At 39.3% G+C, this 13649-nt stretch overlaps 1 protein-coding gene across 2 annotated transcripts in view; it reads right to left on the reverse strand.

Annotated features, from left to right (window-relative positions):
- The window catches only part of ZBTB10 (zinc finger and BTB domain containing 10), a 44019-nt gene that overhangs the window by 23378 nt on the left and 6992 nt on the right, over nucleotides 1-13649 (reverse strand). For both annotated transcript variants that reach the window (XM_044423789.1, XM_044423788.1), the window contains exon 2: nucleotides 7552-8443. In XM_044423789.1, coding sequence (XP_044279724.1) covers nucleotides 7552-8443 — 892 coding nt within the window. The remainder of the gene's footprint in view (nucleotides 1-7551; nucleotides 8444-13649) is intronic.

Consider the following 13649-nt stretch of genomic DNA (forward strand, 5'->3'; position numbering starts at 1 on the left):
TGTAAACGAACATCTGCAAGGGAAAAAATCAATTCCCCCCCTCCCTTTACTCTAGAAGGAACTAGTTACACTACACAAGTGCTGGTTTACTTTACAGCAATGTTAGTGCTGGGACACAGTTTGATAACCCCACTATTTCACTAAACTTAGTATGAAAAGGAAAAGCTATGCTGGGAATCCTACAGAGAAGATTAAGCATTTTTCCTCCCATACCCTCAAAATTTTCGTAAGTTTTACCCCTGCAGTCATCCTAAAACTCCTCCTAGTCTGCAGATTTTTGGAAATCATTTCAAATAAAGGCCAGCTACCAATATAGGAGCACCCCATCTTATATAATCCCAAAAGAAGACATTCTAAAATTTGTCATATTATATAAGCTGCCTTGAGTACCTTGGAAGGAAAAAAGGCGGGATAGAAATATAATAAACATTTACATCCCATCTTTCCTTCAAGGACTCCATGGTGGTGTACATGGTCCTCCTTTGCTCTGTTTGATCCATACAACCACCCTGTGAGGTACATTAAGGTAAAGAGGTGTCCCCCCACTCATGTTTTCCATTGGCTGTTGGGATGCTCCTTGGAAAAATGAGAAAGATATATTTGTTCGGTTTATTAAGACTTTCACATCCCTGCCCCAGTGCAATGATAAAATTCTCTGCCATCACTCCAATTCCAGCATTACACTGGCAATGGGGGTCTTGGAAACAGGCATGGATCCTCAGAATCCTATGCTCTTAATCCCTCAACATGCCACTGGATAAACATGTAAGCAAAATAAGTGTGTTTTAACAGACTGATTTTACATGGAAGTGGTAGAGCTACCAATGCATCTACAATCCTGAGGCTCACAGTGGCTGGCTGTTAGGGGGCAGTTTTTCGAGTTCCCTCATTTTCCACTCTAGCCAATGGAAAGAAATCAGTCTGTTAAAACTTTTTTTTTTTTGTTTAAAAAATTTAATATATTCCTACTTCATTCCTGTTCTCTATTTTCACAATTGTCAAAATTTAGATGCACTTAAGTACCTAAAGTACTTTTTATTATTATTTTATTTTATTATTAAGAACTTTTTATTAGTTAAATTTTAGGACATTGTGGGGTTTTTTAAATTGCATTTTGTATTGTTAAACCGTCCTGAGACTTTGGTAATGGGACCACCTACAAAAGTTTTAAATTAAATAAATACCTGCAGATGCAGGAGATGGATGTTCTCTCTCCAATGCTAAGTAGACTTGTAATTGTTTTATTTGGAGGACAATGTAATTTTAAATTTCATAAATATCCAGATGTTAAACTCTAAGCACTAATGTATTCACGTGCATTTTCTGTTACTGTATTAGCAAAATTTAGATCCACTAAGAAAATATTGCATTTATTTCAATTTCTGCACATTCTGAATTTTCAGGATGGGAGAGGCAGAAAACAGAAGAGTTTTCTAAGGCTGCAACATTTTGTTTTTTTAAACATCTTTGAATGTGAAACTCCTACTGGATACTCTTCACAAAGCACTATTACAACACTCTTATCTGCTTATGCTCATGAGAAAACTATTTTTCCCAAAGAAAGTAAGTGAAACAATATCCAATGCTTCCCATGTGCCAGCAGGATCCACAGCCATTACACTAGAAAGCTAGCATGTCCTTAAAGCAACTGTTTCCACAGTAGAACAGGTCCGTAGGGACCTTTTTTATTATAACATTTTAAATTTTTACAATTGCTTCCAATGTGTAAGTTATAATAATTTTGTTCTGAATACAATGTTCTTAATGTTTATATTATGCATGTTTTTGTAACTTGATATTGGATTCTGTCAATTCCTGAAACAGCAAATCTATTTTTAAATGTATTAAATAGCAGCAGAGTATTTATATTGAAAAAATTCACTAAAAACATTCCAGTAGATTATACTTTTCTCTCAATTATTAAGCAAAATATAATTATCTTTCCATTTATCATTAAATTATTTGGCTGGTCTTTTATTTATATAACTGGTTTGTTTTGCCATTAGTACATATTCTGCTACCTTTTCCAATCTTCACTGGTTGGGCAGTCTTTTGCTTTCAATCTTGTTGTAATTGTGACTCTAGCTGCTATTATATATTTAAATAATTCTTTCATATTTCTTCGAAAAGTTTCTGGCATGATACTCAATAGCATATTCTTAGCATTCATAGGAAAGTTAATTATCAAAATTTTCTGTATTTCAACATGTATTTCTTTCTAAACTTCTTTCCACTACAGATGGCAAAAAGTCCAGTCCACTTTCCATTATACTTTTGTCCATTTTCTCAGTATTTTTTTCGGGTAATACACCATCAAAAAACATTGTACCAATTTTCTCTTAATGCTTGATTGGCTGCAAATGTTATCTTTTGTCCATAAAGTCTCTCATTGGTGGATGGATTTTTCTTCCTCAGAATTCTGCATCCATCTTATCATACATCATTTAACTCGTTCAGTTTCTATATCATACTGTAATAATTGCATGTAGTTCCATCCTGATACATGATCTTTTTGCTGTAAAATCCACTTTTCAAATTCCTTCAAATTTCTTATGGCACCTCTTCCTGTGTGCATGTCCTTTTACAATCTCACAAGGATTTGAAAATACAGAAGCCATTGTATCTTTTTCCCTTCATCTTTTAATGTTTCCCAAGGCTTAATTCCTCCTTTTCGATCAGTCTTCTTTCAATATGTTATAAAATCATTACTTTTTTTAAGATGCTTATCACAATATGTCTCTATTGGAGATATCAGAGGAGAAATTGGAGGGCCGATTCCTTTTCTAAAATAATAGATTCTTATTAAAGTGCCTCTGATTACCCGAGTTTTGCTTATTAATCTTTGTTTCTTCAGCCCATACATAATTATGTAATCCTTCTTACTAATCTGCTGCTTCAAAGTTTAATAATCTTTCATCTGGATTTTTAATCCAATCTATAATCCAAACCAGGCTGGCTGGCTGCATAATATTGTACTATTAGGTACTGCTAAACCTCTTTTTTAACTTGTAAAACTTTAAATCTGATCCTAAGGTTTTTTTTCTGATTCCAAATAAAGATGTTCAATGTAAATTAGTAACATCTGGAATAGATAATTCAGTTTGGGTACAACATTCATTTTTATAATGGAAATTTCTTCCCAGCCACGACATATTTAATTTAGACCATTTCTGTAGTTCTTTGAATCTTTGCCCACATTGTTTTGTAATTATCGAAATAATTCCAAAATAATTAACTAGATTAGAAGGTATTTCAGATCCTGAACATTCTTTTGATATTTTCCTCTTGTTTGGTTAAAACTTTTAAAATAATGTTTATATTTTCTGTTCATTTATAGCCAGAAAAAGATCCACATTTTTCAATTTGATCCGTTATATATTGCATCGATAGGTGTGGGTTTAAGAATAATCAACATTTTATCATTGGTGTAACTTTTCATTTTCATTTTATATTCTTCTCTATCTACTTTTGGGCCTTTAATTTTTGGATCTTATCTTATGTTTGTAGCTAAACCTTCCAATATGAGGATAAATAGAAATGGTGATAATGGACATCCTTGACAAATTCAGAAGGGACCTTCTGTGACTTCTTCATTTCCAGAAGCAAGCATTTCAGCTCATTTCCAGGTTTTACTCTAGAAAGTGCTAGCTTTTTGTGGCTCCAACAAGTGTAGCCCGCAGATGCAGCAGAATCAGTAGAAGTGTAGCACTGGATACCCCCCAGAAATGAGTAATTGGAAAATATGCCCAAGGACAGACTAAGAATAAAAGGGCCATGCATTATACTATTAGTAGCTATAATACCAAGAACCAGTACAATGCACCTTTTTGAATATGTTATTTAAGGAAGTAAAGCAACTGGAAAGTTGGAGGATTTAGATTTGGTGGTTCTGAAATCTTGGATCTTTACTATTTTTGTCATTTGAAAATATACAGTGTTTTTAAAAGCCTGTTTAGTCTTTACAACAGAAAAATGATTTTAGTCTAGTCTCTCCCTGTCTAGTCTAGTTACTCCGTGATAATCAAGTAAAAGCAAGAATGCCTACCACATACCTTTAATTAGACTACTTGATTTTAAATCACATTTTAAAGTCAACTGCTAATCCCATCTATGTTTCACTCTTTCAGTTATGCCATGGAGTACCGCAGGGATCCATTTTGTCCCCTGTGCTATTCAACATCTACATGAAACCGCTGGGAGAGGTCATTAGGAGGTGTGGGCTGTGGAATCATCAGTACACTGATGATACCCAGCTCTACCTCTCGTTTTCTACCAATCCAGGTGAGGCAGTGGCTGTGCTGAACCGGTGCCTGGCCGAGGTAATGGGCTGGATGAGGGCCAATAAACTGAAGCTCAATCCAGACAAGCCAGAGGTCCTGTTGGTAGGTGGATCGGGCTTCAGGGAAGGGGACCTTGACCTTGTCCTGAAAGGGGTTGCACGCCCTCTTAGGGACAAGGTCCGCAGCTTGGTAGTAATCCTCAACCCAGAGCTTTCACTTGAAGCTCAGGTGACGGGGTGGCGAGGAGTGCTTTCTTTCAGCTTCGGCTGATCCATCAGCTGCGTCCCTACCTGGAGTATGACTGCCTGGCGACAGTGACACAAGCGTTGGTAACTTCCCGATTAGACTTCTGCAACGCGCTCTACGTGGGGCTGCCCTTGAAGACAGTCCGGATACTTCAATGGGTGCAAAATAGAGCTGTCAGGCTACTGATGGGGACTGGGGGTTATGGTCACGTGACTCCAGCCCTCCGTCAACTCCACTGGTTCCCCATTGAAGTCCAGGCCCAATTCAAGGTGTTGGTTATCACCTATAAAGCCCTTAACGGCTTGGGTTCTGGTTACTAAAGGAGCGCTTTTGTCCATACGTGCCCTCCCGCTCCTTGAGATCAGCGGGAGAGGCCTTTCTCCGGGAACCCTCCATTAAGGATATTAGAAACATAGAAACAGAGCGAGTCAGAAGGGGCCTCCCGGGCCATTTAGTCTGACCTCCAGCACCAGCCGGCTCTGCTCACGACATTCCCACCATGTGGATGTCCAGCCTATTCTTGAACACCCGCACTGAGCCTCAATGACCTCTTGTGGAAGCCCATTCCATACCCTCAGGGTCCTGACTGTCAGGAAGTGCTTCCTGGCATCCAAATGGAACCTTGGCTCCCTGAGCTTTGCTCCATTGGAGCGTGTCCTGCCTTCCTCTGCAGGGGAGAACAGGTCTCTACCCATCTCCATGTGACATCCCCTCACATACCTGTATGTTGCCAACATATCCCCTCTGAGTCTCCTCTTCTCCAGGCTGAAGAGACCCAGTTCCCTCAGTCTCGCCTCACATGGCATCCCCTGCAAACCAGCCACCAACCTTGTGGCCCTATGTTGCACTGACTCCAACCTGGCTATATCCTTTCTGTAATGAGGGGCCCAAAACTGAACACAATACTCCAATTGCGGGCGCACCAGAGTCGTATAGAGTGGTAGTAATACCTCTCTTGAGTCGTATAGAGTGGTAGTAATACCTCTCTTGATCTAGAAGCCACACTTCTGGCTATGCAACCAAGCGTGGCGTTCACCCTCTTGACCACCGCATCACACTGCTGACTCATGTTTAGCCTGCAGTCAACCAGTACCCCGAGGTCCCTTTCACAAGTGCTGCTCTCCAGCCACTTGTCACCTAACCTGTACTTATGACACCTATTCCTATGCCCCAAGTGCAAGAACTTGCACTTATCCACATTGAACGCCATCCTGTTGTCTCCTGCCCACTTCCATAGCCTGTCCAGATCCTTTTGGATCTGGAGTAGCTGCTCCTCAGTTGTGGCCACTGCTCCAGTTTTAGTGTCGTCTGCAAATTTGATAAGCAGACTGTTCACCCCTTCTTCCATGTCGTTAATGAAAAGATTAAACAGGATTGGCCCCAGGACAGAGCCCTGGGGGACCCCGCTTGTCACTGGCCGCCATCCCGATGATTCCCCACTAATGGTTACCTTCTGCTTTCGGCCAGTCAACCATGCCCTAATCCACTGGACAGTGCTTTGGTGTATCCCAAAACTCCTCAGTTTCTCCACCAGGATATCATGGGGCACTTTGTCAAAGGCCTTGCTGAAATACCACATCCACTGGATCCCCTCCATCTAGCCATCTCGAAACCTTGTCATAGAATTCCACAAGGTTTGTCTGGCAGGACCTGTTTTCGCGGAAGCCGTGTTGTGTGGCTGTCAGCCTCCCTTCCCTATCTAGCATCACTAGATCTCTCTCTATTATGAGCCTTTCCATTGTTTCTCCTACAATGGACGTAAGGTTAACCAGTCTGTAATTCCCCATGTCCTTTCTACTACCCTTTCTGAAAATTGGGACCACTGATGCCACTCTCCAGTCCTCTGGAACTTCACCTGTTCTCTATGAGGTCTCAAAAATGGAGGCCAGCGGGCATGAGAGAACCCCTGCCAACTCTCTAAGTACTCTCGGGTGTAACCCGTCAGGGCCTGGCGCCTTTGTAATGTCCAATGCCCTGAGGAGCCCCTCGACTTCAAGGGGGATGACGCTAATCTGTGCCCCTAAGTCCCCAGCCTCATAGAATCTCCTATGCGGATATCCCCCATCCTGCTTTGGGGAGAACACAGAGGCAAAATAGTCATTTAGCATCTGTGCCTGTTCCCTCATATCACTCACAGGATCTCCTTCCTCCTTATTTAGTGGTCCCACCACTTGTCTCCCCTTCCTCTTCCTATTTACATGCTGAAAGAAGCCCTTTTTGTTGCTCTTGATATTCTTGGCAAGTCTCAGCTCGTAATCAGCCTTAGCCTTGCGAAGAATCCTTCTGCAACGGGCCTCCTCCTCCCGGTATACCCTTTTGTCTATTTCCCCCAAGGAGGGTAAGTACCTGGAGGAGGGTTTTCTCTGCGGTCGCGTGCAATCTATGGAATGCGCTCCCCAGAGAGGTCCGCCTGGCACCGTCGTTATATGTTTTTCGGCGCCAGGCCAAGACCTTTTTATTTAAATGGCAATTTAATTGTTAGCTTATTTATTGATTTTATATCTTTGGCCAGGGCGTTTCCAATTATATTGTTTTTATATGATTATATGTATTTATTTATTGTTGTAAGCCACCCCGAGGTTTCGGCGAATGGGGCGGCATAGAAGTTTACTAAATTAATTAATTAATTAATTAAAACAAAAACCCAGTCTTAAATCTGCAAAGAAAACAAGGCATTGTGAGAGTGCACTTCGCATCTCAAACTCACATGATACATTTAAGACAAAACAAGTCTATTTGATAAAGTAAGGGCACAATGCTATGCAAATTTCAACAAAAAAGGCTTATGACTCCCAACATATCCTAGCCAGCATAGCATTTTTTTCTGTCTAAACTTACATGTTATTATTATTTTCATTTCTATACCACCCCAGAGGCAAAATGCTCTGGACAGTTTATATTAGTACATAAAAAGAACACAAAATACAGTTGTCATAGGACTATGTCTAAAGTAAATATGATTTTAAAATTTAGTGACAGTTTGAACTGTGGAAGGAAAAGCTACTTGGGAATATAGTATAGTTACCTGCTTCTTCTTTGATAAACTGCAAGTCTTCTTCTGGGTACTGGGCAGATGTTTGGGTAGCTGGGCATTCTTCTAATGCTTCTTCATTATTGGGTGGTATATTGTAAACAAACCTTTTTGCAGTCTGGTTTTTCCTTCTTGCTTTTCCAGGTTCTTGAAGTGATTGTCCTTGTGAGCTCATATCATTCCATACAAAGACTTTTCCCTCACCTTGAGATTCATTTTCGGCCATTTCAGGTGAGCTGTCCTGGACCCAATCATTCATTTGGTAGTTTTCAGATTGGCTTTCATCATTGCAGTAGCCATCATTCTCAGTTTTTATACTGCTTGCCAAGTTAGTAAGATTTCGTGTGGCCCAAAAACTAGCAACTTTCTGATCCCTTGAAGTTAATCCATCCCTGCTAACAGATCTTCTATTGTAATCCACAACTACAGCTTCTGGGGCTTCTGACTTTATGCTTATATTTAAGGCATCTTTGATAAAATTGCGACAGGACTGAACAACTTCTGTCATTTGAAGGTAGCTGGCAACTGACATCACTTCAATTGCATTCTGGCTTGTAAGCACAAGGTTACCAGAATATAGGAAGTCCAAGATGACAGAGAAGCCCTGAACAGCAACAACATCTAAATAGGTAACAGTGGTTTGGTTACGGCTTTCCTTGTTTGTAAAGCAATACAGAGTCTTGAAGAAACGGCTGCCTGCAACCAGGATGTTTTTATGAGCTCTGAAGACCCTTCCACTCACTACAATATTAACATCACAAAGAATGCCCTTTTTTCTCTGCTCATTTAATTCTTGTAATAGTTGATAGCAGTAAGAGTTCTCATTTGGCCTGATGTTGTAATCACAATCTCTTTCATTAGCCAATTCTGATGTTACTTCTGATTCCTGCAATTAACAATGGGAGGAAGACATTAAAGACTTAACATTTAGGTACTGACTTGCTTGGTTTTACAATCCAAGTGAATAACATTTATTTCTAAATCCCAGTTCAAAAAGTATTTTAGTTGTTTAGCCCATAGTCACATCACGTCAATAAAGCATACATTAATAAAAGTGTGAGCATACACCAAGTATAAATACAAAGAATACTCTACTATCTAATGTTTCTTGATAAAGTCAGCTACCAACAGAATAATAGCTACATTTTCACTGCCAAGTAGGTATGCTGTAATAAAGATACAATCTTATGCGGTTTCCAGAGGAGAAACAACCACTGTGCCATTACAAGTATACAACTTTATTTTCTACAAAACAACAAACATCAACTACTTCTCTGCACAAAGCAACTTAGCTATGCAAAAACTTTTTAAGGAGTGACCAACCAAACCCTGCTCTGTTCCAAAATACTTTCCCAGCCCAGTTCCATTAGGTCTTTCTCAATTCTTCTCATATTCTCACACCAATGGATAATAGAACGAAAAGCAAGAGCTATATTTTTCATCCTATCCAAACGAAGAGCTATCAGTTTAAAGCTGGGAGATACTATGGTATAGCTTCTTTGATATTATATTGGATGTTGGACAGGAAATTTTCTTTCCAGTTTAAAGTCAATTTTTCCAAGTCTATTCCTCTTGCCTTCTTAGAACTATGGATTCAAAGAAAGGAAAGACACAGTCATCTCTTACTACCTAAATTAAGATATTATTTTTTTCTCTCTGCACCTTTCTGAAACGTTTTTCACTACTGCTGCATCAAGCCTCTTTCTTCACTTCCTTCTCACCTGGAACTACTGATTTTCAAACCCCTTTTCTGAATAACTTCTGATTACTGCTGTTGCAAAAAGGCTCTTAAGAGAAAATTTTGGATCAGAGGCAGGTCTCCTGTATCAATACTGACTTCTTCATCACTTTCCAGACCCCACCTCTCCCTACCCATAATAAGCACAGTAAAACAGAATCTTTGTTCACTCATTTCTGTGCCAAAGTGTTTTCAGAAGCTCTCCTAAATAAAATTTGGATCATGTCAGTATTTAATAAGCCTTCAGCTAAATCTTATCAGCTATGAAAATAGAGAGGAAACTAAACTGATTTAAAGATTTTTTTTTTTAACTTGGCAATTTCAATTGCTGATTAAGTTAATCCACCCTTTTCTTCTCTCCCCCTCCACAAACTAAAAGCCAGCATTCTCCTCAAGCTGCATACCCAGAAAAATGCATTCTTCTATTTATTTATTTATTAAAACATTTTTATGCCGCCCCATTCGCCGAGGCCTCGGGGCGGCTTACAACAATAAATTAAAGCAACATTTTAAAATATATACATTAAAATAAAATACAAATATATAAATATTTGTCTATAAATCTAGACAAAGTATAATTCCAATGTCTCTGCCCACTCAGAATCAACAATCTCAATTATCATTTTGTGTACTGACTATACACAGACTCACAAGAGGAGGAGGACTAATACACATTTGACTGAAGCCAGCATTAGTTACCTGCTAGCACAACTGCAATCACTAGTGGAATGGACTTCCCATCCCCTCTGAAGTCCCCCATGCACCCCACCAAATGTATTTCTTAAGGTTGAAGGACTCTCCAAAACAATTATGGAGCACACATAAGCAAATGCAGAGTGAAAAAAAGACGGGGAAGTTCTCTTGCACCATCTGAAGTCCTGTTAAACAACTGTTGGATCCCACCCATTAACTTTCTATGACATGTAGCAGGACAACAGGAAAAAGGACAGTGACACAGACATACATTGCTCCAATATTTGCCTGAAGGCCATTGTTAAACTGCCATATTTAACTTTCAAATGCTAGCCTTTCCACCTTTGTCATGCAGGCTTTCATCCTCATCTGTCCTGTGCAACATACTGCACACCAGGATGAGGTATAACTGACTGCTTTAGCAGCACAAATTCATGTTGCTATATAGATGAAAAGCAAAAGGCTAGGATGTCTCACTGTTACATTATTGTATCAACCTAATAACTTGATATAGCTAGTAATAGAATCCAGCTGAAATTTTGCCAAAGTAAGCAGTTAATTTCCTAATCTGAGCACAGTTAATACATACTTCTACAGCTACATACAGATTCTGGCCCAAACTGCCCCTTGAATGAGAAGAAATCCCCCATTATTAATTTTATTATTCAAGTTAAATACCTGTGTAATTTATATCTTGAATCCACTTTTTCCCTTTCAAGGAACTCAATGCAGTTTATATAATTCTCCTTCTCCCAAACTTACCCTCATAAAAACAACCCTATGAGGTAGGCTGGGCTGAGAATCTGTGAATGGCTGAAAGTCTGTCAGTTAGCTCCATGGCTAGGTATGGACTAAAACCCCTGTCTCCTGAATCCCAGTCCCACTCTCTCAACTATTACACCACACTGGCTCACAAGGTCTTATATGATGACCATTTTTCTTTAGAAATAGATCAGTGGATGTATTTGCATAAAACAGTAAGACATGAATTCAGGGAATCCTCACTGGACCAAACAGGAAATTACCTGTAAAAAATTGTTATATCCAAACCAGACTCCTAGCTTGTAGCTGCCACAGTAAGAAACCCTGATTTTCAATTGCACAGGGTCTCTGACTAGTGGGGTGGCATATAAATTAACTCAATAAATTCCAACATGTTGTGGGAGTAAGAAATCAAGAATTCCAGTCTGGATGTAATATTAATTTAATTTAATTTAATTTAATTTAATTTAATTTCTGAGCTATGGTCTGCCACTTATTTTGTACCAGCATACTGCTCATGAATGGAAATCTACGATTCTGCAGAACTGTGTCTTACTGATTTAGTGAAATGCACCCATCATGCTACAAAAACACAATTCTGACCCAATGTCACCATCAGCATAATTAACAAGTTCCAGAAGGTGAAAAACCAATTTAAGAGCCACTTTGTAGCAAGTGATCCTAAACTAATGCAAAGATAAATAATTCTTATTTAAATACTCAAGCACCTATGATCTATTTATTAGAACTTTAAATTACAGAATAATCTTATCCCATAAATTGGTAGAGGACCAACTAGAGGCTTTTAAAGCTAGCTATTGTGCATGAAGCACAGATTCCTTGGAGCAAGACAAATGAGATGCAATCGTATATATTTAATATTTGCAATATTAAATATGACCTTCACTTCTACTTCCCCCAAGCCAGTACAATTGCTGCAGACTCAGCAACTATTGTAAAACCCTGTTAGCAAATAAGAACAACTTCATAATACTAGAGGTCATTTATCCTATCATAATTCAATCTCTCACTTTGCAAATCTGAAAAATAAAATTTAACTCACTAACAACCCAAACAGCTGCTAGACATCTATATGTCCATAGGATTTTTCAGATTTCCAGCTGTGAGTTCAGAAAATGGATCCAACCTTGTAACTGGAGAACCATACCTGGATTCCCTTCTACACCTTGCAACCTAGTGCAAAAAAGAACCAAACCAGGTACTTCTTTTGAGGTCCTAAGAGCAACCTCAGAGAAGATTTTTGGACCATTCTAGTCAGTGGGTGGATTAGTGGGGGACCACACACTATGACATATCCTGGAAGCACCTCTGCTTTCTTCCATCCTTTTAGAATTTTATTTTGTACATTTATTTAAGGCATTTTAGCCCATCCTTAATCAAAGTCTCAGGACAGTGATACAACAATAAAAAGCAGCATCAAAGAAACAAAACCCCATGAAAACCAGTAGTAAAACTAAATCACCTCTTAAAATACTAAGAAAGTAAAGGTTTTGGCCTGGTGCCAAAATGAATAAACGCATGAGTGCCAGGTGCACCTCTCTGGGGAGCATGTTCCACATACAGAGCACCACTAAGAAAAGGCTCTTTTCCAGGTAGCCACTCTTTTAATCTCCTTCAAAGAGGGCTCTGAAAGAAGAACCTCCAACCCAGATCTTAGGGGATGGGCAGGTGTATAAGGAACGAGACGCTCCTTCAGATACCTAGACCCTAAACCATTTAGGGCTTTCCAAGTCATCATCAACACTTAAATTGGGCCAGGACTTCAATTGGAAGCCAGTGCATGTGGTAGAGGACCAGTATTATATCTGCAGGTCCCTATTAGAAACCTGGCTGCTCTATTCTGGACTAACTGAAGTATCCAAACTGTCCTCAAGGGTAGCACCATGTAGAGTGCGTTACAATAGTCCAATCTATTTCGGTGCAGAATGCACTGCACTGAAACAATAGAAGTAGTGGTCTAAGTATTTTGCAGAGCAAGAGACACAACCTTTGGCTCCATGCATCTCCCACCATCCACAGGATGCCCATAATCTTGTGTTTGGTGGGTTTCAGGCATACCCATTAAACTGTGCCCTAATGTATGGGAAAGTGAAATTACCCAATGCCAAAATAAATTCAAGTTCATTCTATTCCCAGCATCTTTTCAAAATGGAATATGCATTGGCATTTTTACTTTATCATGAACTCTGTAAACTTACCTCTTCAAGGGCAGCGGAACAAATTTCTTGTTTTGTTTTTAAAACCTTCGCATTCTCCCATATATTAAAAAATATTGCAAAAAAACACTGGCTCCACAGACAAATTTTTTACTTAATGATAGGTAGTCTATACAACGATCATGTGCATCTCTAAACATTTTTTGATACCTGCCAAGGTGCCTTAACAAATTTTACTTTTAGTGCCTGGGATTCCTCCAAATGAGGACTACCTCCAACCACTGCCATCTTTACTACTCATTAATCCCTGTGGCCCACATTTGAGTTTCACAGACATTAATAGTTAATTAAGGTAAGTAATTGTCACAGTTTCCTTTTCAGTGTTCACTTGTAAGCTGGGGGTGAGGCTATGCAAGGGAGCAGTAAACTTGTTTGGGGTTCAGGAAATCCAACAGTAAGCCAGTGAAGAGAGGAGGAGGAAGCGCAACAAGAAGTCACCATGGAGCAACTTGGAGGGGCAGGGGATGTTGAGGCAGGCTATGTGCTTGTATGTTTCAATGGATGGGACTGCATGTAGATGAGAATGTGGGAAGACAGGTGGTTTGGAGGATTCCTAAAAAAAAAAGGGAGCAGTCTCAGAACATAAGGGAGGAGAGTTTTGAACTATTTTTCAAATTCAGCTAAGTATATAAAACAATTATCATCACCACACTTCAGTTCAA

Source organism: Varanus komodoensis, unplaced genomic scaffold, assembly GCF_004798865.1.
Source record: "Varanus komodoensis strain SLA01 unplaced genomic scaffold, ASM479886v1 scaffold14_1, whole genome shotgun sequence".
Taxonomy (NCBI): domain Eukaryota; kingdom Metazoa; phylum Chordata; class Lepidosauria; order Squamata; family Varanidae; genus Varanus; species Varanus komodoensis.